The sequence below is a fragment of the Oncorhynchus tshawytscha genome, linkage group LG12, assembly GCF_018296145.1.
Source record: "Oncorhynchus tshawytscha isolate Ot180627B linkage group LG12, Otsh_v2.0, whole genome shotgun sequence".
In the NCBI taxonomy this organism is placed as follows: Eukaryota; Metazoa; Chordata; class Actinopteri; order Salmoniformes; family Salmonidae; genus Oncorhynchus; species Oncorhynchus tshawytscha.
In genome coordinates this window covers 34,221,974-34,245,478 of record NC_056440.1, presented here as the reverse complement: position 1 = coordinate 34,245,478, position 23,505 = coordinate 34,221,974, and the positions used below count along the sequence as shown (strand labels likewise).

The window sequence follows — 23,505 nt, the reverse complement described above, 5'->3', positions numbered from 1 at the left end:
CACAATTTCTTCCATCCCATAAACGGTCTTTCTCCACATCTTTCAACCTTCTCTGATACAACATGGAGCCCTTTTCTGCCTAAAACAATACATAGAATATGCACTATATAGACTAGTTGGGCCAGTCCTCTTCTTCATAAATAACCTAGGGATTGAATTTGTTCAGTACAGTATGATCACTTGTTTATTACATATCTTGCCTCCAGACGTCACTCATGCTGTGCTTGTCTGTTTCAGACATCTATCCGCCTTGTTATTTGGCTCACCATTGATTGTCTGTGAAAAGACGACCTCTGCTGGCTTTAGAGCAGACTTCTGGAAAGAGGGAATTCGAATGAGTGGTAACAGAGTGCAAATCTATGACTCACGGGCGCAATCTCCCACCGAAGAAACCAACGTCTTGGTTCCCTTTTGGGCGACAGTGATTTAGAAGTAACAGGCAGGGCTACATCACGAGACTTTGAGTGCAACTAATGTCCGCTACATTCACCCCCCTTTGACCTCCTCTCCCACGAAAGAAGATCCCACCGTTGGATGCCATTCACAGCCGGGATCTGACACCGGATCTTCCACAGAAGAAACCAATGTCTTAACAGTTAGCCCAATAGGTAATTCCCTTTTGGGCGGAGGGAGACACTGATTTTGAAGTCGCATGAAGGGCTACCTCATCATGAGACCGTGACCCTGTCTCATGTCAACTACACACAGGTGGGATCTGAACCCTGTCTCTTGGAAAACCAATCTCATGGGCAGAGTGTGACACAGATGTAAAGTAGTATGCACGGTTGCCCATGTCTATGGCAAACCTGACGAGTGTTTGTGGAAACTAGTTGTTTTCATTTAGACACAGAAATATGTATCCCACACATTACTACCAATAACAGACCAAATCTATATGAATGATCAAATACCTACTTTAGATTACTTGTGCTATTATAATAACAGCATGACAGTGTGAAAATGTTGGTATTCTTTTGTCCACACTCAGTGTTTCAATAGTTGCAAAAAACACAGCTATTAATGACCCATTTCTCACCCTATGTCCACTGGCAGCATGAAACGTCAAGCAGTTTCCGCTTCAGATTCTTCCAAAGTTCTGCTTCCAGGCTTCGCTGACATGGTGAAAGCCTGTGACAGAGGTTAGATTCTTCCCAACACACACCACGTTAGTAACAAAAAAAGACTGCTTTATTATATTGTCATATACATAGTATTCAAGGACGAGTAAGTGTGATGTGAGAAGCATGACAATAAGTGATTATGCCACTTTTCGATACTTGAGATGTATTTTTTCTATATTAAAAGTAAAACAAACAATAAATTAAAAATCCATCACATATTTACAGATATCACGGATACATAGGTCAGACAGTTCTGTGTAGATTATGTCTTAGAAATGCCCATGACATGTAACCAATTCATTTGTGTGATTTGTTTCTGTTAATGTATTAACCTCACAAGATGAAAAACATTCAGGGAGTATTAGTTGAATAAGTTAACTTCTATAACATGTACGTAGCTGCAGACTTCACATAGCTTGTTTATCTGTCTGGACAGTATTGCTGACCAGATGAAGTATGGATAACTTAACTGTCGTATTAACTATGACCATGTGTATTGGATTCACCAGGTAAGCAGGCAACAATGCAGATGTTTGGCAGAGAAGTTTATGTGCACGATGTAAGATGGAGTGAGATGAGAGACCATGCAAAAAGGACAGGATGTTTAAGTCACATGGGTTTCAAAACAAAACATTTGGCATGCTTGCAGTAGTCCGTGTCTACATATTAAAAACGTTTTTTTGAAGTGAAGAAAGTGACATTTTTCTTTTTTTGTCTGTATCCCATTTTACTTTCTTTTGCTCGTTGCAGAATTGCATAAAAAGCAGCTGATTATAGAGTAGGTGATGCTCCTTCTCGCTCTTGTCGTGTGTTAAACTGTTCTGTCCGCCCCGGATCGCTTCCTCACCACCTTGTCCCCATTGACCTGGTCCACAGCCAGCATCTCCACCTCTGGCTGAGACGGCGCTAGTGGAGGGGTGCTGTGGTGGATGCGGTGTGCCACGCCCACGTGTGCCCGGTGCTGACGGTCCCGTGCCAGGCTGTGGCGGGGGCTGGACGAGCGATCACAGGCAATGGGGGGGATGACAGCAGGCCGGTCTCGTACCATCTGTAGATCAGGCATGTCTCGAGCTGCCTGCAGAAATGGGGTGGGGTCGGGCATGGCGTCCACCGCCTCCCGTAGGACCATCCTCCTCCCGTCAGAACCCAGCCGGTACAGCTCGGTTAACTCAGAGTGCAGCGGCTGAGAAAGGCTCTTCTTCATGCGGCGTAGAGGGGTCTCAGGGCCAGACTGACGGTCCTTGGCTTTGGGAGGGGTGGGCTTGTAGGAGCTCACAGGGCTGACGTTGGGGCTGGCCTCAGAGGAGCTGCCTGCCAGGAGCTTTTTCTTGGTGGCGTGGAGCTGAGAGGTGAGGTAGGCAATGGTGCTGGCTCTCTGCTCCAGCTCTCCAGACAGGACAGCCAGCTTGTGGCTCTTCATCTTCAGCTCCTCCAGGTACTTCTTCTCCCTTTCCTTGATGGTGTTCTCTAGGACAGAGATCATGGCATTCTTCTGCTCCAGGTCCCTCAGCAGCTCAGTGTTCTCCTCCTCCTTCACTTTCAGCTGAGCCTCAAGCTCCTCACACTTACTGTGTAGCTCCCTGCAGCGTGCCTCACTGCTGTCTGCACACACACAAACAAATCACACTGTTAGACCCCTATATGAAGACAAAACATGCACATTCACACAACCATCAGAAATCTACACCCTGTTGCAACACACAAAAGTCTCACATAGCCTGCTTTATTTGGATCCACAATAAAACATTGTCCATTCCTCTCAAAATATTCCATCAGGAGTACAAACAAGGCTGTTTTGCTATTTGTCTGGTAGGGCTGCCATCTGCAGTTAACATACTGTAGGCTTGTGTACAGATATAGGATCTTAATTTGATCACCCTGTTGTTGCAGGACATTTCCTGCACTACAGGAAATGCAAACTTGTAGTGTATTCAAGGTTAAAAAATGCTTCTAAAGAAAGTAATTTCATCTTAAAAATGTCAGACTTGATTTGCCTCAACTAAAAATGTTGCAACCCCTATATAAATGTCAATTAATTCTAATCCAGACAATAATCACATTTCCTGTTACTGCAGGATTATTTTCCTGCTGTGAGAAACTGGTCAAATTAACATCCTACATATGTACAGTGGGGAGAACAAGTATTTCATACACTGCCGATTTTGCAGGTTTTCCTACTTACAAAGCATGTAGAGGTCTGTAATTTTTATCATAGGTACACAAAAACTGTACAATTCCTGCTTGAAAATGTGCTCTTTGCTAAGAAGCTATTTCTGATTCTTTTTGACCATTTTAATTTAAAGGTAAGGTAAATAACTGTTAACCTGAAATTATATTAAGATAAAAACTGCTGCATTGGGCCTAACACACACACAAACACACTGCAAATTCCAAATATAGGCTACACATACTGTGTATCCAACCCTCCACGCACGCACGCACGCACGCACGCACGCACACGCACACACACACACACACACACACACACACACACACACACACACACACACACACACACACACACACACACACACACACACACACACACACACACCTTGCGCATAGGTACTTTTAATAACAGCATTTTAATTTGTTTATGTTACTGTAGGCTGTAAAAAATATGGAAAAACAAACAACATCAATATTCAAGTGTCCAACAGATTTTATTCATGGAGTGCTGGAAAGTGTACGCTGGGAGTTGGGAAGGAAGTACAGGGAGTGAATAATTTAATAAATAAAACGAACATGGACAAAACAAGAAACACGAGCAGCGTGCAGGAGTGACAGTTATAGGGAAGGTAATCAAGCAGGTGATTGAGTCTGATTAGGAGCGGATGCGTGTAACAATGGTGACAGGTGTGAATAAAAATAAATCAGCCTAATAATAATAATCAACGAACTCGAGCGCTGGAGAGGGACGTGCCTTTGTTACAACTATGACATAGAAAGCATGTGTTAGAAAGCGGTAACAGCTTCTGTCTATAATGACAAAAAACATTTCAAAAATATCCCACTCACCAAGACACACGGTGAAATGATGAAAACATCAGTGAACTAAACATCATTATAAGCGCAATGTGTGCTTGATAAATAGTGAACATCAGGACAGAAGCAACAGATGTAAATAATTGTCAATTATTGTCAGCTTGTGCTGACATGGTGTACGTTGCAGATGTTGTTTTTGCTTCCGATGTAGGGCCTTCTCTCTCAGTGAGGACATTTTGTGCTGATAATCGGCCAGGCTGGTTTTGTAGCAACGCTAATGCAGCAAGTAGATCCATTCGTCTTGGTCTTCTTGCCATTGTAAATTACGCACACTGTGTACTCTAAGTAGGACAGAGTAAACTGATAAGACTGCTTGGATTCGGTGGACTGATATAGGATACATACCATTTTGAGATTATAATTAGAATAGATCCATACAATAGAATGGCCCACCCTGTTCTTCATTCACAATTGGTGATTACATAATTTTTTAAATGTTTTATTTATTTCACCTTTATTTAACCAGGTAGGCTAGTTGAGAACAAGCTCTCATTTACAACTGCGACCTGGCCAAGATAAAGCAAAGCAGTGCAACACAAACAACAACACAGAGTTACACATGGAATTAACAAACACACAGTCAATAATAAAATAGAAAAAGTCTATATACAGTGTGTCCAAATGAGTGAGGATAAGGGAGGTAAGGCAATAAATAGGCCATAGTGGCGAAAAAATTACAATATAGCAATTACACCCTGGAGTGATAGATGTGCAGAAGATGAGTGTGCAAGTAGAGATACTAGGGTGCAAAGGAGCAAAATAAATAAAAGGATGAGGTAGTTGGATGGGCTATTTACAGATGGGCTATGTACAGGTGCAGTGATCTGTGAGCTGCTCTAACTGCTGGTGCTTAAAGTTAGCGAGGGAGTTTTGAGTCTCCAACTTCAGTGATTTTTGCAGTTCGTTCCAGTCATTGGCAGCAGAGAACTGGAAGGAAAGGCGGCCAAACGAGGAATTGGCTTTGGGGGTGACCAGTAAAATATACCTGCTGGAGCGCGTGCTACGGGGTGGGTGCTGCTATGGTGACCAGTGAGCTGAAATAAGGCGGGGCTTTACCTAGAAAAGACTTATCGATGACCTGGAGCCAGTGGGTTTGGTGACGAATATGAAGTGAGGGCCAACCATCGAGAGCATGCAGGTGGTAGTGGTGGGTAGTATATGGGGCTTAGGTGACAAAACGGACGGCACTGTGATAGACTGCATCCAGTTTGCTGAGTAGAGTGTTGGAGGCTATTTTGTAAATGACATTGCCGAAGTCAAGGATCGGTAGGAGAGTTAGTTTTACGAGGGTGTTTGGCAGCATGAGTGAAGGATGCTTTGTTGCGAAATAGGAAGCCGATTCTAGATTTAACTTTGGATTGGAGATGCTTAATGTGAGTCTGGAAGGAGAGTTTACAGTCTAACCAGACACCTAGGTATTTGTAGTTGTCCACATATTCTAAGTCAGAACCGTCCAGAGTAGTGATGCTGGATGGGTGGGCAGGTGTGGGCAGCGATCGGTTGAAGAGCATGCATTTAGTTTGACTTGCGTTTAAGAGCAGTTGGAGGCCACGGAAGGAGAGTTGTATGGCATTGAACCTCATCTGGAGGTTAGTTAACACAGTGTCCAAAGAAGGGCCGGGAAGAATACAGCTTTCCAATCTTTGGGGATCTCAGACGATACGAAAGAGAGGTTGACCAGGCTAGTAATAGGGGTTGCAACAATTTCGGCAGATAATTTTAGAAAGAGAGGGTCCAGATTGTCTAGCCTGGCTGATTTGCAGGGGTCATGATTTTGCAGCTCTTTCAGAACATCAGCTGTTTGGATTTGGGTGAAGGAGAAATGGGGAGGCTTGGGCAAATTGCTGTGGGGGGGGGTGCAGGTCTGTTGACCTGGGTAGGGGTAGCCAGGTGGAAAGCATGGCCAGCCGTAGAGAAATTCTTATTGAAATTCTCAATTATTGTGGATTTATCGGTGGTGACAATGTTTCCTAGCCTGCAGTGGGCAGCTGGGAGGAGGTGCTCTTATTCTCCATGAACTTTACAGTGTCCCAGAACGTTTTGGAGTTTGTGCTACAGGATGCACATTTCTGTTTGAAAAAGCTAGCCTTTGCTTTCTTAACTGCCTGTGTATATTGGTTCCTAACTTCCCTGAAAAGTTGCATATCGCAGGGGCTATTCGATGCTAATGCAGTACGCCTCCGGCTGTTTTTGTGCTGGTCAAGGGCAGTATGGAGTCTACCAAGGGTTATATCTATTCCTGGTTCAATTTTATTTGAATGGGGCATGCTTATTTAAAATGGTGAGGAAAGCAATTTTAAAGAATAACCAGGCATCCTCTACCGACGGAATGAGGTCAATATCCTTCCAGGATATCCGGGCCAGGTTGATTAGAAAGGCCTGCTCGCTGAAGTGTTTTAGGGAGCATTTGACAGTGTTGAGGGGTGGTCGTTTGACCGCAGACCCATTATGGACGCAGGCAATGAGGCAGTGATAGCTGAGATCCTGGTTGAAGACAGCAGAGGTGTATTTGGAGGGCAGGTTGGTTAGGATGATATCTATGAGGGTGCCCGTGTTTACGGATTTGGGTTTGCACCTGGTAGGGTCATTGATAATTTGTGTGAGATTGAGGGCATCAAGCTTAGATTGTAGGATGGCCGGGGTGTTAAGCATGTCCCAGTTTAGGTCACCTAACAGCACGAGCTCTGAAGATAGATGGGGGGTAATCAATTCACATATGGTGTCCAGGGCACAGCTGAGACTTGAGAGTTATTTCTGAGACTTGTTTCTGGAAAGGTAGATTTTTAAAAGTAGAAGCTGAAATTGTTTGGGCTCAGACCTGGATAGTAAGACAGAACTCTGCAGGCTAACTCCACCCCCTTTGGCAGTTCTATCTTGTCGGAAAATGTTATAGTTAGGGATGGACATTTTTGGTGGTCTTCCTAAGCCAGGATTCAGACATGGCTAGGACATCCGGGTTGGCAGAGTATGCTAAAGCAGTGAATAAAACAAACTTAGGGAGGAGGCTTATAATGTTAACTTGCATGAAACCAAGGCTTTTACGGTTACAGAAGTCAACAAATGAGAGCGCCTGGGGAATAGGAATGGAGTTAGACACTGCAGTGCCTGGATTAACCTCTACATCACCAAAGGAACAGAAGAGGAGTAGGATAAGGGTACGGCTAAAGGCTATAAGAACTGGTCGTCTAGTACGTTCGGAACAGAGAGTAAAAGGAGCAGGTTTATGGGCACAGTAGAATAGATTCAAGGCGTAATGTACAGACAAAGGTATGGTAGGATGTGAATACAGTGGAGGTAAACCTAGGCATTGAGTGACGATGAGAGAGATATTGTCTCTAGAAACACAATTTCAACCAGGTGAGGTCACCACATGTGTGGGAGGTGGAACTAAAGGGTTAGCTAAGGCGTATTGAGCAGGGTTAGAGGCTCTATGGTGAAATAAGTCAATAATCACTAACCAAAACAGCAATAGACAAGGCATATTGACATAAGGGAGCCATGCGTAGCCGAGTGATCATAGGGGTCCAGTGAGTAGCTCGGCGGGCTGGAGACACATCGATTCAGACAGCTAGCGGGCCGGGGCTAGCAAGTTACCAGAAGGGCCTTAGAGGGACGTCGCAACGGAAGAAGTCTGTTGTGGCCCCCTCGCGCTGTTACGTCGGCAGACTAGTCGTGATGGATCAGCAGGGCTCCGAGTGGTAAATGGTTCTAAAATAGGTATAGTGACCAAAGAATTTGTCCGATGGGCCTCTTCAGCTAACAGTCCGATATGCTCTAGACAGCTAGCGGGCCGCGGCTAGCAGATGGGCATTCAGGGGGCGTCGTAATGGAGGAGCCAGATGAAAAACCCCCTCGGGCAGATTATGTCGGTAGTCCAGTCGTGATGGAATCGGCGGGGCTCCGTGTCGGCAATAAAAGGAGTCCAGGCCAATTGTCAAATTAGGTATTGTAGCCCAAGGAGTGGCTAATGGACCTCTTCAGCTAGCCGGGAGATGGGCCTAGCAAAGGCTAGCTCCAGGCTAATTGGTTCTTGCTTCGGGACAGAGATGTTAGCCAGGAGTGGCCACTCGGAATAGTAGCTAGCTAGCTGCGATGATCCAGGTGAAAAGGTTCAGAGCTTGCGGTAGGAATCCGGAGATATGGAGAAAAATACATTTGATTTGCTCTGTTTTGAGTCGAGCTGTGCAGACTGACAAGAGTTGTCCAGGCTAAAGGTTAGCTGATGACCGCTAGCAGTGACTAGCTGACTACTAGCTAGTAGCTAGTTAGCTGGCTAGCTTCTGTTTGGGGTTCCGGTTCAAAAGTAAAGAAAATAGCAGATCCACACCACATTGGGTGAGGCAGATTGCAGGAGAGTATGTTGAAGTTGAGGTTAAGAAAAATAATATATAAAAAAAAATATATATATATATATATATATGTGGAAAAAATATATATAAAACTATAAATACACGGGACACGACAAGACGAGGAAAAAGAAGGCCCTACTGTCGGGCGAAGGAGGGGAGCAGGTCCTACTGTCAGGAGAAGGAGGGGAGCAAGCCCTACTGTCGGGAAAAGGAGGAGCAACGGGGGGAATACCATTTAAAAATAGTTATAACTCCAGTTCTGTTTGTGAATTTAAGATTCTAACAACGACCGTGTGTTACAGTTCATTTGGAAAGTATTCAGACCCCTTCACTTTTTCCACATTTTGTTACGTAACAGCATTATACTAAAATGCATTAAATAAATACAAAATCCTCATCAATCTACACACAATACCACATAATGACAAATCGAAAACAGGTTTTTGGAAATGTTTGCAAAAAAACCTAAACAGAATTACCTTAAGTATTCAGACTCTGCTATGATACTCGAAATTGAGCTCCGGTGCATCCTGTTTCCATTGCTCATCCTTGAGATGTTTGTATTACTTTGGAGACCACCTATGTTAAACCCAACTAAATGTGAGGCGAAAGAAACGCACACCTATTTAGGCGAGGTGCTGGCTAGCGGAGTGGAACACTTTTTAAAAAATAAAGGAGAGCCACACACTCTAGAAGCTCAGATGCAAAAATGTTATGTCCCAACTAATTGGAGATGATTTGGAAAGGCACACACCTGTCTTTATAAGGTCCCCCAGTTGCCAGTGCATGTCAGAGCAAAAACCAAGCAATGAGGTCGAAGGAATTGTCCGTAGAGCTCCAAGACAGGATTGTGTCAAGGCAGAGATCTGGGGAAGGGTACGAATACATTTCCGCAGCATTGAAGGTCCCCAAGAACACAGTGGCCTCCATCATTCTTAAATGGAAGAAGTTATGAACAGCCAAGACTCTTCCTAGAACTGGCCGCCCGGCCAAACTGAGCAATCGGGGCAGAAGGGCCTTGGTAAGGGAGGTGACCAAGAACCCGATGGTCACTCTGACAGAGCTCCAGAGTTCCTCTGTGTAGACGGGAGAACCTTCCAGAAGGAGAACCATCTCTGCAGCACTACACCAATCAGGCCTTTATGGTAGACTGGCCAGACGGAAGCCACTCCTCAGTAAAAGGCACATGACATCCCGCTTAGAGTTTTCCAAAAGGCACTTAAAGGACTCTCAGACCATGAGAAACAAGATTCTCTGGTCTGATGAAACTAAGATTGAACTCTTTGGTCACGAATGCCAATTATCATGCTTGGAGGAAACGTGGCACCATCCCTACAGTGACACTTGGTTGTGGAAGCATCATGCTGTGGGGATGTTTTTCATCGGCAGGGACTGGGAGACTAGTCAGGATGGAGGGAAAGATGAACGTAGCAAAATACAGCGAGATCCTTGATGAAAATCTACTCTAGAGCGATCAGGACCTCAGATTGGGGAAAATGTTCACCTTCCAACAGGACAACGACCCTAAGCACACAGCGAAGACAATGCAGGAGTGGCTTCGGGAAAAGTCTCTGAATGTCCTTGAGTGGCTCAGCCAGAGCCTGGACTTGAACCCAATCTAATATCTCTGAAGAGACCTGAAAATAGCAGCACAGCAACGCCCCCCCATCCAACCTGACAGAGCTTGAGAGTATCTTTATTTTTATATTTCACCTTTATTTAACCAGGTAGGCTAGTTGAGAACAAGTTCTCATTTGCAACTGCGACCTGGCCAAGATAAAGCATAGCAGTGTGAACAGACAACACAGAGTTACACATGCAGTAAACAATTAACAAGTCAATAACACAGTAGGAAAAAAAAAAGAGTCTATATACATTGTGTGCAAAAGGCATGAGGAGGTAGGCGAATAATTACAATTTTGCAGATTAACACTGGAGTGATAAATGATCAGATGGTCATGTACAGGTAGAGATATTGGTGTGCAAAAGAGCAGAAAAGTAAATAAATATAAACAGTATGGGGATGAGGTAGGTAAAATTGGGTGGGCTATTTACCGATAGACTATGTACAGCTGCAGCGATAGGTTAGCTGCTCAGATAGCAGATGTTTGAAGTTGGTGAGGGAGATAAAAGTCTCCAACTTCAGCGATCTACAGAGAAGAATGGGAGAAACTCCCCAAATACAGGTGTGCCAAGCTTGTAGCGTCATTCCCAAGAAGACTCCGATGCCCTGTATCTCGGAAATGTCAAGGACGGAAAGGGGCATGACTTTAAAAATGGCAGAGTAATACAGAAATTACATTCATGAGCAGTCCAAATGACTGTTTTAGTGCTTCTAGAGTAAGTATATCCACTGACCATGGACTGAGTCTGTCAGCTGATGTGAGTGATGGTCTACAGAGACTCATCTGCGGTGGGCAGAGAGAGAGTTAGAGAGAGAGAGAGAGAGAGAGAGAGAGAAGAGCTCCTGTCTCAAATTACATATCTGGTCGATAGCAAGGTCACAGCACTGCTCTGACCTTCATCATTGCTCTTCATCCTCCCCTTACCACATCAACACAGCTCCTACTTCACCCCACCCCATTAGCATTGATCAGACACACATTCACAAGCAGCTACTGTACAGATATAGCCTAGCTATTACCTCTCTGTATCAGATAGATAGGCCTATATCATACTGTAGAGCCTACATAATGATCTCTACCCAATACAACCCATCTACAATGAATACTAGAGTAGACAGTCTGGTATATTTCCTATCAGCTTAATGGGCGGGGGGGTTATGATTGGTGTTTCTTTACCTGCCGAGAGAGGGGATGTCGTCTTTGTTTTGAGCCACTGAGCCCTGCCTGCTGCACTAAGTAGGTCGCAGACTGTCCATTAGTGCTGTGACACATCATCTAATTTCCTGCACTGAAATCTGCGTGTTGTCCCACACTAACCTGCTACTGTCTCTGAAAATAACCCCCACAGTACTGCGCTGTCTGCACTGCACAGAGCCCCTTTACAGGATTCACAAGGTAACATTCAGTGAGATATGTTACCTGTCGTACAACCTACTGTTATTCTGTAACAGTGAACTGACTGATTTCCCATTCAATAATTCAAAAGCACAAAAGACATCAACGATCAAGCCTGATTTCAGAACCATGATTTGTTTAGCTTTTTTATCATTCTTTTTTGCTTGGGTCCATGGCTAGAGATGCTACAAAGTGTGAGTATCAGCTCACTGTTCTCTGGCAAGTATATAAAGCTATTTCAGCTGCTTAATCAAGACTGTAATGATGTCCTGAAAGATGAGGGTGGGAGGGCCTTGACTTCTGCCCATTGTTAATAGTATTTCCGTAGTACTGACCGTATACAGGATATCTATCATCACATTGATTGCTATATTTTCTACCTATTGCACAGATCCCCTGTGATTCATGTTCAATTCCTATTTGAGTCTGTCTACTACGTGGTCAAATCCCAGAGTTGGATCTCTGTGTGGTTCTACTGTATGCTCATTGTCAGTTCTCCTGTGTATATCATTTAGACTTCTGTTTGACTCTGTGACATGTCCATGGTAACGTGGGGGAGGGGGCTGTGCTATGAGCTTGACGGTGAGCTGACAGTGAAAGGAGGACAGTGCCCTGAACCGCAGGGGGTCCCGGCCGCAGAGCACCGCATCCTGGGTGGGGGAGTGTTTCCAGGATACAGCACAAGCCTTCTGCTCTCTCCCATTCCCAGGGCTAAGACATACAGAGGCCTCTGTTCTGCTGCAGAAAGTCTAATTTATAGCTTTGCAGGTTTTAGTACCTGGGCTGTTCACGGGCACTGCCACTGTTTTCGAACAGCCAGTGTGAAGCCAAGCAGAGAGCGATTTTTTAGTTCACATAGGCTATATAATTTCATGAACAATATACCTGCCAGTACGATAGTTTGCAGAGGCATTGAAAATATATCCATTTCATTTCAAAAGTTTTCCAATCAAAGTGAAATCAGTGTCAAAGAGAATAACTACAAGTGGTAAAACATCAATGGCTACATTCCATGTCTCTGTCTAACAGTGTACTATACTGCCAGTACTGGCATCACTTACACAATGACAGCAGAGTCAAGTCAAAACAGAGAGTTCCCACAGAATTACATCTAGAAAAATTGTGAGAAAATAAACTGACTGGATCCCACCTCAGTAAAAATGTAGAAATCTCTCAATAACTATTGTATTACTATGTAATAATTAAGTATTGAAAAAGCCAGGCCAAGTGTGTGTGCCTTGGGTCACGTTATGAAAGGACGCCTGTTAAACATCTTACCTGTTGGATCTGAACTTCTCACTGTCAGCTCATATGTCAAGTCTGTGAAAAGAGAAGAGAATCAAATGTCACCGTCAGACCAGGAAGTGACATCTTCAGCTCTGACAGGAGTGGTGTGGTGGCATAAAGGAGCATGCTATTCAGAGAGCCTGTCTAGCAGTTCTAGTGGAGAGCAGGATTTTTTCTGGATCAAAATATGGATTAGATTTTGGGCATGGCCAGGGAAGGTCGCCTACCCTAAACAGGCTATCCTGTTGGCCACACAGACAACATTTAGCTGTTTTAAAGCAAATTTCCTGAAATTCTACACATTTTGCCAAGACTTATGGCTATCTGAGTGATTCAAATATCAAACATAACAAAATCAATGCATCATTTTGGAGTTTTAGATTCTCCCTGACGGTCTAGATTTTATTTTGGTGTTTGTTAGTTGTCAAATATTGAAAATCAACTTTCGATGACCTTTTCGCGAATGTCGATGGAATGTTTTTGGGGACATAACAAAATATATGCTAATAATAGCTAAACAGTTAACTAGAGGGTACAACATATGTTTTGATTTGGCTACCTAGTTAATCTGTTCTCTATCATATTTTATAGGCCTACCTGTTGCTGCAATGTCCGACTGTCACTCTCTCCTTAAGCAACTGTAAACTAGTCTCGCACTATGCAAGTGATGTCCGCAAACACGGCAATATTGTCATTCCGATTCTGGCTGATATGTTGATTTTTATTTGATGGATACATTTTAATTTTTTTTATTTTTTAAACTCTGCCTAAAATACATTTTAGGATTTTATTGTTTTCCAAAACTTTTCCAGGCCTGGAAAACACCATTTTCAAATTCCAATACTTTCCCAGGATGTTCATGACTGTACGAACCCTGTGAAGTGTATGTATTTAGGTCTAGTGGCCCTAGTTCAAGTTCAGTTTGAGGTTCAGCATGTTCACCTGTACAGTGCTGTTGTAGTCTGCGGATCTCTGCATGTAGACCTTTCAGTGTCTTGGCATGGTCCTGCTGGAGGAAGAGCAGGTTCTTCTGGGCGCTGTGCAGATTATTCTCTAGGGTACCAGTGGGGGATGCCATGGCAGATGATGCAGTAGAAACACACCAGCTCTAGAGACCTGCAAACATAGATGACAGAGAGACAACATCAAAACAAGAGCCGTACCATCTGGGGTTCAGTGCTTAGCCTAAATGATCCCCCTTTCACCCATTTGGGATGTGCACCAGCTTTACTTTGCCTTTGATTTTTCTTACTTTTGGGGTGAGGATAACTCAATATATTGTGAATAAAAATATATACGCAACATACAACATTTTAAAAGATTTTACTGAGTTACAGTTCATAGAAGGAACTCAGTCAATTGAAATATAGTAAATTCATTAGGTCCTAATCTATGGCTCTACATGACTGGGCAGGGGTGCAGCCATGAGTGGGCCTGCGAGGGCATAGGCCCACCCACTTGGGAGCCAGGCCACCCACTGGGAGCCAGACCTAGCCAATCAGAATTAGTTTTTCCCTACAAAAGGGCTTTATTTCAGACAGAAATACTCCTCAGAATGCCCCCATCCTCAGAAATTCCCGCAGGTGAAGAAGCCGGATGTGGAGGTCCTGGGCTGGCATGGTTACTCGTGGTCTGTGGTTGTGATGCCGGTTGGACGTACTGCCAAATTCTAGAAAATGACGTTGGAGGCGGCATATGGTAGAGAAATTAACATTAAATTCTCTGACAAGAGCTATGTTGGACATTCCTGCAGTCAGCATGCCAATTGCAAACTCTCTCAAAACATCTGTAGCATTGTGTTGTGCCAAAACTGCACAATTTAGAGTAGCCTTTTATTGTACCCAGCACATGGTGCACCTGTGTAATGATCATGCTGATTAATCAGCTTCTTGATATGCCACACCTGTCAGGTGGCTGGATTATCTTGGCAAAGGAGAAATTCCCACTAACACAGATGTAAACAAATTTGGTCACAAAATTTGAGAGAAATAAGCTTTTTGTGCATATGGAACATTTCAGGGATTTATTTAATGAAACACGGAACCATCACTTTACATGTTGCGTTTATATATTTGTTCAGTATACTTTAAAAATGACTCAAACCAAATCGGAACTATGTAGAAATGATAATGAACCGAGTACATTTATACAGTTTCTTGGTCACTACTTAGTCAATACCGTTCTTTATACTGATAGAATTCGCAATGCAGCCTAATTCTATATTTCTTGCAAGGAGAGAAGAGTCACATAGGCTAATACCTTTTTTCTTACTCTAATTGGCTTACACACACTGATGTCGAACTATTGATTTTATCATCAGATAGAGAGCAGACTACGTCTCTAAAGAAGACACCTCAGGGGGAAACAAGTCATCTGCATTTTTGTTGGGTTTCTTGGGCCCTTTACCAGCATGTTGCTTAAAATAAACATCGACCCTTTAATGAGACAAGACCCTGGATTAAAAAGACCTCAAATGAATACCAATCCAAATACCATATAAGAGAACACACATTTCAGAACACACGGTATGGATTTGATTAAATTAATAGGTTAATAGGCCAATGGGTATTTCATAGGCTGAATAGGTCATTATCAACAGGTCATCCAAAAAAGAAACTAGGCTACAAGGATTTAAAAAAAACTCTGGCAGGAACTTACTCCTCCATTTCAGTGCACAAAGCGTGAGGAGGAGGCTAAGTACAGAATGCTTTCAGAGATCCTGAGAAGATTAGTAAACGTCACAGTGACACAGGGTGCGGCATGATGCAGCCAGTCTTCAGCAGCAGGCAGGGTCCGCTCGTCTCCTGTCCCTTCCTCCCTCCTTGGACGTCCTTGCATCCAGTGTTCAGCCAGAGACAGCGCCCAGAGGTGAGGTAAGAGACCATCACTCAGTCAGAGCAGAGCAGCCGTCCCATTGTCTCCACCCTCTCCCAGACAACACTACTGGGCCGGGAGTAGAGAGCACATTGATTTTCCCCTCTGAGTGCAGAGAGAGCCTTCCACTGCATACATTAGCAAGCAAGCTTCAATAACACATCTCATAGCTTCTCCCTCTTACATCATCGGCTTACTAACATTAATAAATTGTGTCACCTCTGATGGCTCTCAAAGCTTGCTCTACAGCGATAGGAGATTTATGTCAAATTCTCTCATTGTGTACAGAAGCAAAGGACACCAGTTGACCTCCAACACAGCCGAGTAATCACAGAGAGAGAGAGACGCGTCATAAAGGGTGCACTCAAAGAGATAATCTATAATAAATGAGTAATCCTGAGTCCTTCCTGTAAACCCTGGATGGCAGACACTCTCACACAGCACAACCCATTCCTAGCATCAGGCTTGGTTCTTGAGAGCTCAGCTGATGTCATAGCACAGTGACAACATTTGATTACGATACTTTTCTAATGATATCACATTGTAATGACATCACCAACAAACAACCCTCCACCCTCTTTCTCCATTTGTAGTGATCTGATATACTCAGTTATCCTAAATTAATGTTGCTTTTGGAGAGAAAATGTAATATCCAACTCCCCTCCCCTCTATCCAATAAACTACAGAAGCAAGACAAACTAGCTACCATACTGCTAAACAGATATTAACGCTAGACACACCCCCTGTGATAAAAGGTTGGTCGAAGTCTCACACACTTAAGACTGAGAAAATCCCTTACAATTCACCTAACCAAGCTAAGCGCTGCCTCAAATTAGTATGCTGAAAATATCATGAAGTCACCCTATGGAGGGTGGGTGTTGAGCAAATATCTTTGTCTCATGGATACTTTGTTCCAGTTCATAGAACTAACTTTCCATGTGCTTTGGAATAATCAATTGAGATATTAAGGCCGCATTGCTCTACTAGAAAATGTGCAGAATTAAAATGTATCCACTTGTCTCCATAACAGCAAGGTAGCCAGTTGGGTTTGGAGCAATAATTATTATTCATTCGAATTATTCCTCCGAATGGAAAAGCAAGTCAAACTGACCTCATGCAAGGACAAAATTATAGTAGTTTTATATTGGTTTCAGCACCTGCATTGCGGACAGCACCCGATCTGACTTTCACAGGCACGCGTCTGACTATCACTTTCCAATTAAAAATCTATTTGACAACAATGTTAGCTAGGCATCTAGCTACATTAGCTAATTGTTTCATTTGATGTTAACTGTAATTCAGACGTAGGATGATCAGTCCATAACAATTGGTTAAGGCCGCCCTGTTTGTAAACAACATCGTCTTATTGCACTCCAAATCCAAACTGGTAATAATGGTGAACTGGTAATATCTAGTACACCTACTAGTTAGTAAATACGATTGTCATTTTGTGTAGCCAACCAACCATCAAGTCAGCTAGCTAACATTAGTAGCTATATTCTTGATATCCAGTCCCACATGGCATGTCACAATTATCTAGCCAACCAAACTGTTAGCTAACGTTCACGTTAGCAACGAGTGCAGAAGCTAGCGCTACCTAAGATGCTGCATGCGAAGAAATTTCGAAGCTGTTGTTGTGTTCATTTTAGCAATAAATCATTGACAATGCTATGCTCATGTGGCTAGCTTGCTGCTAGCTAGAGAATGTTAACAAAACCAGACTCTGCGAGAGACAGGTGCAATCGATGAGGGGTCCTGCTGTTACCAATGTGGAAAACGGTTTATAAATGTAATAACATATCGCGATACCTACCTTCAACAATATTACAATATCGTCTGATATTCTCTAATATATAAATTGTTGCCGTAATTGCTACAGTGGCTAAATCCGTTCTGTCATGTCAGGCATTGTCGCTGCTGCTGGTCAAACGCTCCTGTTGTCTGCAGTAACAGAGAGGACTATGTCTGTCAGTTCTCTCGCTCATCTCCCTGAACTACAACAAAATAAGGCGATGCATCATGGGATACTACTAAAAGTAGTTACAATGTTCAATAAATGGTCGTTTGTTTTATTACTTATAAGTTGACACTCAGAAATAGATGCATAAAAAAATCAAAGGAAATGTGATTTTACATAATGCTGTGTTTTCCTGGGACATAAACTTATGAAAATATGCAACTATAAGCAAATATTGGCACATTTCATTGCCCTTATGCCTAAAACAAATGCAATATAGACAAAAACAAATAACAATGAAATGGAATATAAATAGCCAATCATGTTTATTTTTCCCCATTAAAAACACTCTGACATATCTGTCTAGGTTGGAACTGTTGCTGTTAAAATACAATAAATCATTTTCACTCTGAACTGGAATAAGCGTATTAATCAAATCACACAGGATGAAGTTTTTACCAAGCATGTCTATTCTGGGCTCAGTTGTTGACAGTGCAACATAGAGGTCATGCTCAGCATTGAGTCTGTTTTTGTACTTGTTTTTTAAGTATGCCAGAGTTGAGAACCATGTCTTGTATGTGGTGCCAAACTGGATAAGAACATACTTTCTCAGTCCTGCTGTAGATGAGCAACCCAGAACTGTGTGAGTGTGTTTGCCTCTAAAAACACATTGCTTCAATCAGTTTATTCCAGTTCAGAATACAAATTATGACTTGTATTTTAACAGCACAGTTCCAATCTAGACTCGTTTTCAACATAATTTCTACAGTAAGATGTACAGTAGGCCCGATCAAGGCAGGGAGGTGGGGAGTGAGTGTCAGCATGGGCTCCTGCAAAAATATAGAATTAGATTTGGATAAATGTAGATAAACTTACATTTTTTTGCAAGATACTAACCTCAACATCAAAACTGTGTTTCTTCTGCAGGTTTTGGCATGATATAAGTTTTTTTCTTGATTGTCCTTGGTAGTAATAGTCCATTCAGGTAATGTTGTCAAAAATCAAGGACAAAATTACCTGAATGGACTATTACTACCAAGGACAATCAAGAAAAAAACTTATATCATGCCAAAACCTGCAGAAGAAACACAGCAGAACCTGGAAATACCATCCAACACAAAATTGAGTGAGTAATGTTCAGTCTAAACCTACTTTCTGAAGCCAAAAAGTAAAATACAACAATCTCTAGGTAATTTTGTTATATGAGGCTCAATAAATAAGGCCACTAAGCTACCAAGCTGCTAGGGAAGAATCTGACTGAAATTAGCACTGAAGTGTGAATGAAGTGAGAGGTGTGAAAACTCTTGAGCCCAACAATGGCAGGAGAGTTTCACTTTGAAGCCCCATCCATCTGCGCAGATAAGATATCCTCCTCAGAATCCTCTAAATACAACAGGACAACTTTGTTTGGACGTCGTAAAGGACGATTCTCCCATACTGAAAAGATATAGCTAGCTAACGACCTCCTTTTCCACGTGGAAAAGACGGACAGAGAGCTAGCTAGCTGGGGTTTTCTACAAGGATTCTGCCTCCCGAAAAAAGCTTCTCCCAAGTTGGTGTGACACCTACTCCCATTGCCTGCTGCACTGTTGCTTGGATTCCACCTGGCGATCTGTTCACCGTCTGCCTTGTCTCCCCCTTATCTGGTATAGGTACACCCGCCACACCTTCCCCTCTCTCCCGAGCTTTCGCTCTCCTCCAGCACACATGCACTGTTGAGGCGATTGACTCTGAACTTACAATGGCTAACCCCAAGTTGTTACATTTTTCGCTTGTGCTTTATGCTATTTGCATCATGACTCCTGCATGCTTTGTTGACTATGAACTGGCTTGTTTACCCAACCGTGGGACAGTCTATGTTTGTTCCCACACTCAGGACTCTGACTCTCTATTGGACTCTTGGCCTCACAACCTATTCTAACAACCTCTCACCAGCTTTGTATTCATGTTACCTGATGAAATTGCTGTACAATATGATATTGTTGCCATTTAATGCACATTAAAATGTTATAATTCAACACTGCAGAGCTCTCCCAGTCCTCTGCCGTGCCCTGATTGTATTACTGCTGATTATATCTGGAAATGTGCATGTACACCCTGGCCCATCTACTGTTGCTAGCCCCAATTCTGATTTGTGCTCTGATATCTGCTTTACTGATTTCTGCTCTCGTAAAAGCCTGGGTTTTCTGCACATTAACACGAGAAGCTTATTACCTAAAATGAATAAATTGAAAGTGTGGCTCCAATCCAGACGTGTTGGTCATTACTGAGACGTGGTTAAGAAAGAGTGTTTTCAACACTAATGTTAACCTCTATGGTTATAGCCTTTTTCTGCAAGACAGATCTTCCAAAGGTGGTGAAGTGGCAATCATTACCAAGGAATACCTTCAGTGCTCGGTTGTCTCCACCAAGTCTGTCCCCAAACAATTTGATTTGCTGGTTTTACGCATTCAACTTTCAAATAACTCTTCGTTAACTGTTGCTGGATGTTATAGGCCACCATCAGCACTGTACCCTAAATGCCCTAAGCTCTCTCCTGGCCACTTACACTAAGTCTGAATTTGTCCTGCTAGGTGACATAAACTGGGACATGCTTAAACCACCTGACCAAGTCCTAAAGCAATGGGACTCCCTAAATCTTGCTCAGATTATTACCAATCCCACAAGGTATGATTCCAAACACCAAGAAAAGGCTACTCTCCTTGATGTTATCCTTACAAATAATCCTGATAGGTATCAGTCTGTTGTTTTCTGTAATGACCTTAGTGTCCTGACTAGAACCAAAAAATGTGATTATATTACTCCAGTGCTAGCCTCTCTACACTGGCTTCCTGTCAAAGCAAGGGCTGATTTCAAGGTTTTACTGCTAACCTACAAAGCATTACATGGGTTTGCTCCTACCTATCTCTCTGATTTGGTCCTGCCGTACATACCTACACGTACGCTACGGTCACAAGACGCAGGCCTCCTAATTGTCCCTAGAATTTCTAAGCAAACAGCTGGAGGCAGGGCTTTCTCCTATAGAGCTCCATTTTTATGGAACTGTCTGCCTACCCATGTCAGAGACGCAAACTTGGTCTCAACCTTTAAGTCTTTACTGAAGACTCATCTCTTCAGTGGGTCATATGATTGAGTGTTGTCTGGCCCAGGAGTGGGAAGGTGAACGGAAAGGCTCTGGAGCAACGAACCGCCCTTGCTGTCTCTGCCTGGCCGGTTCCCCTCTTTCCACTGGGATTCTCTGCCTCTAACCCTATTACAGGGGCTGAGTCACTGGCTTACTGGGGCTCTCTCATGCCGTCCCTGGAAGGGGTGCATCACCTGAGTGGGTTGATTCACTGATGTGGTCATCCTGTCTGGGTTGGCGCCCCTCCTTGGGTTGTGCCATGGCGGAGATCTTTGTGGGCTATACTCGGCCCTGTCTCAGGATGGTAAGTTGGTGGTTGAAGATATCCCTCTAGTGGTGTGGGGGCTGTGCTTTGGCAAAGTGGGTGGGTTTATATCCTTCCTGTTTGGCCCTGTCCGGGGGTGTCCTCGGATGGGTCCACAGTGCCTCCTGACCCCTCCTGTCTCAGCCTCCAGTATTTATGCTGCAGTAGTTTATGTGTCGGGGGGCTAGGGTCAGTTTGTTATATCTGGAGTACTTCTCCTGTCCTATTCGGTGTCCTGTGTGAATCTAAGTGTGCGTTCTCTAATTCTCTCCTTCTCTCTCTCGGAGGACCTGAGCCCTAGGACCATGCCCCAGGATTACCTGACATGATGACACCTTGCTGTCCCCAGTCCACCTGGCCGTGCTGCTGCTCCAGTTTCAACTGTTCTGCCTTCTTATTATTCGAACATGCTGGTCATTTATGAACATTTGAACATCTTGGCCATGTTCTGTTATAATCTCCACCCAGCACAGCCAGAAGAGGACTGGCCACCCCACATAGCCTGGTTCCTCTCTAGGTTTCTTCCTAGGTTTTGGCCTTTCTAGGGAGTTTTTCCTAGCCACCGTGCTTCTACACCTGCATTGCTTGCTGTTTGGGGTTTTAGGCTGGGTTTCTGTACAGCACTTTGAGATATCAGCTGATGTACGAAGGGCTATATAAATAAATTTGATTTGATTTGATTTTGATTTAGTGAACACTGTTTAACAGCCTCTGTTCGTAGTGGCTGTTCAGTGAAACTACCTCTCCTGACTTGTCATAGACGCTTGCTAAAAAACTTTAATGAGCAAGCCTTCCTTCATGAACTGGCCTCTGCAAATTGGTATAGAATCAGCTTGATTGTAATGATCTTCTTCTTCATCGGATGAGGAAGGAAGGATCGGACCAAAATGCAGCGTGGTAAGTGTCAATGATCATTTATTAACCCAGAACACGAAAATACAAAATAACAACGTGAATGTAAGAAATTAAAAATCGAAACAGTCCTGAAAGGTGAAAACACAAAACAGGAAACAACTACCCACAAACACCAGGTGGGAAAAGGCTACCTAAGTATGGTTCTCAATCAGAGACAACGATAGACAGCTGCCTCTGTTTGGGAACCATACCAGGCCAAACGCATAGAAAAGAAAACATAGAAAAACAACAAAGAATGCCCACCCCAACTCACGCCCCAACCAAACCAAAATAGAGACATAAAAAAAGGAACTAAGGTCAGGACGTGACATTGATCCCCCTCTGTCGAAGATGCTTGGACCTTCTTTTTTGATATTTTCAGTGGTATTCTTCTTCTTCACATTTTGATTGCCTTCCCTATATCTGTCTGTTTCCTCTGTTTCATCCCCGTATCAGCATCATTTTGTTTTCCCCTGTCCAGACGCTGTCCGTTTTCTGTTCCTGTCTGTGTTTCATTCAATGTTCACTCTCTGTACTTGCTTCTCGTCTCCAGCGTCTGTCCTCACAGTCTCTCATCTCGTGATGTGTGTTTCGTCCTATATTTATTTTTATTTTTTATCCCCCGTCCCCGCTGGAGTCATTTTACCTTCTTGTAGGACGTCATTGTCAATAAAAATTTGTTCTTAACTGTCTTGCCTAGTTAAATAAATAAATAAAAGTACTCCATTATATCTGCTTAGAAAATGACAACAATTCCTTGCTAGCTGACTTACTTTTACACTGTCGAAGCACTGTTTCCTGAAGCATTCTGCCCTGTTCTGAAAGTACTCTACTTTGTTTAACGTCATGCTGTGGATGCTGGTCAGGACGTGTCATTTTCAGTGGTGACCTGCCATTCAGGGCAGAGCCCCACCTGTTTTGAGCCCCACATTTTTAGCAAAAAAAAATTAAATAAAATCCTTTTTTTTTGTTTTTGTTTCTGGGGCTTGCCTGTTTTGCATGTTATTTTGGCATTAATACGTGTCACATATCAGTTTGCAAACAATGTAAAAAATAATATATATCAGTGAGTTAATAAAGCCGTGTACAAACATGGTCTCTTTTTTTGTTTTCTTGAGTAAGGCAGCTCCAAAATGCAGGTGTTTCAGCCCAGCTCAGTCCTTTCTGTGGTGATGGGGCAAGCCAGCAGAAAATACAAAGCATTGCACCGTGATTGGCTCAGTGTCCTGTCACTCATGGGGACTTTACATCACTGCCAAGTGTAAGAGGAGACATTGAAAATGCTTGCCCCTTTGGCTGCTGCCATAGAAGTGCTCATCCAAGAAGGCTCAATGTCATTGGCCACAGATAAAATGACTTCAAATCACGTTATATGTACAGTAGCAACATCATTCTTTCACAATTTTAGCTAGCAGTCATCATCATGAATCAAGTCGACAATCTACAGGCAAATACTTTTTAATCCTTGTCATATGAAGAGAAATAATGAAGAGAAATTATACATAAAACATATCGGTGCTCATTGGCCTG

At 43.2% G+C, this 23,505-nt stretch overlaps 1 protein-coding gene across 1 annotated transcript; it reads right to left on the bottom strand.

The window, feature by feature from the left end:
- Positions 1 to 1,169: 1,169 nt before the first annotated feature.
- Positions 1,170 to 17,683, bottom strand: LOC112262998 (coiled-coil domain-containing protein 92). Its single transcript, XM_024438934.2, has 4 exons — positions 17,510 to 17,683; positions 13,765 to 13,938; positions 12,814 to 12,855; positions 1,170 to 2,723 (listed from the first exon to the last, which is right to left on the bottom strand). Exons 2-4 carry the CDS (start codon positions 13,898 to 13,900, stop codon positions 1,933 to 1,935), a joined length of 969 nt encoding a protein of 322 aa, XP_024294702.1. The 5' UTR covers positions 13,901 to 13,938; positions 17,510 to 17,683; the 3' UTR covers positions 1,170 to 1,932.
- Positions 17,684 to 23,505: the final 5,822 nt, after the last annotated feature.

What these genes read in the sequence shown, in the direction of transcription:
- LOC112262998 (XM_024438934.2), bottom strand. Translation starts at nt 13,900, where the DNA reads ATGGCATCCCCCACTGGTACCCTAGAGAATAATCTGCACAGCGCCCAG. An exon ending in ACTACAACAGCACTGTACAG is followed by an intron (nt 12,856 to 13,764) that starts GTGAACATGCTG and finishes CTCTTTTCACAG; the next exon opens with ACTTGACATATGAGCTGACA. An exon ending in GAGAAGTTCAGATCCAACAG is followed by an intron (nt 2,724 to 12,813) that starts GTAAGATGTTTA and finishes GTGTGTGTGCAG; the next exon opens with ACAGCAGTGAGGCACGCTGC.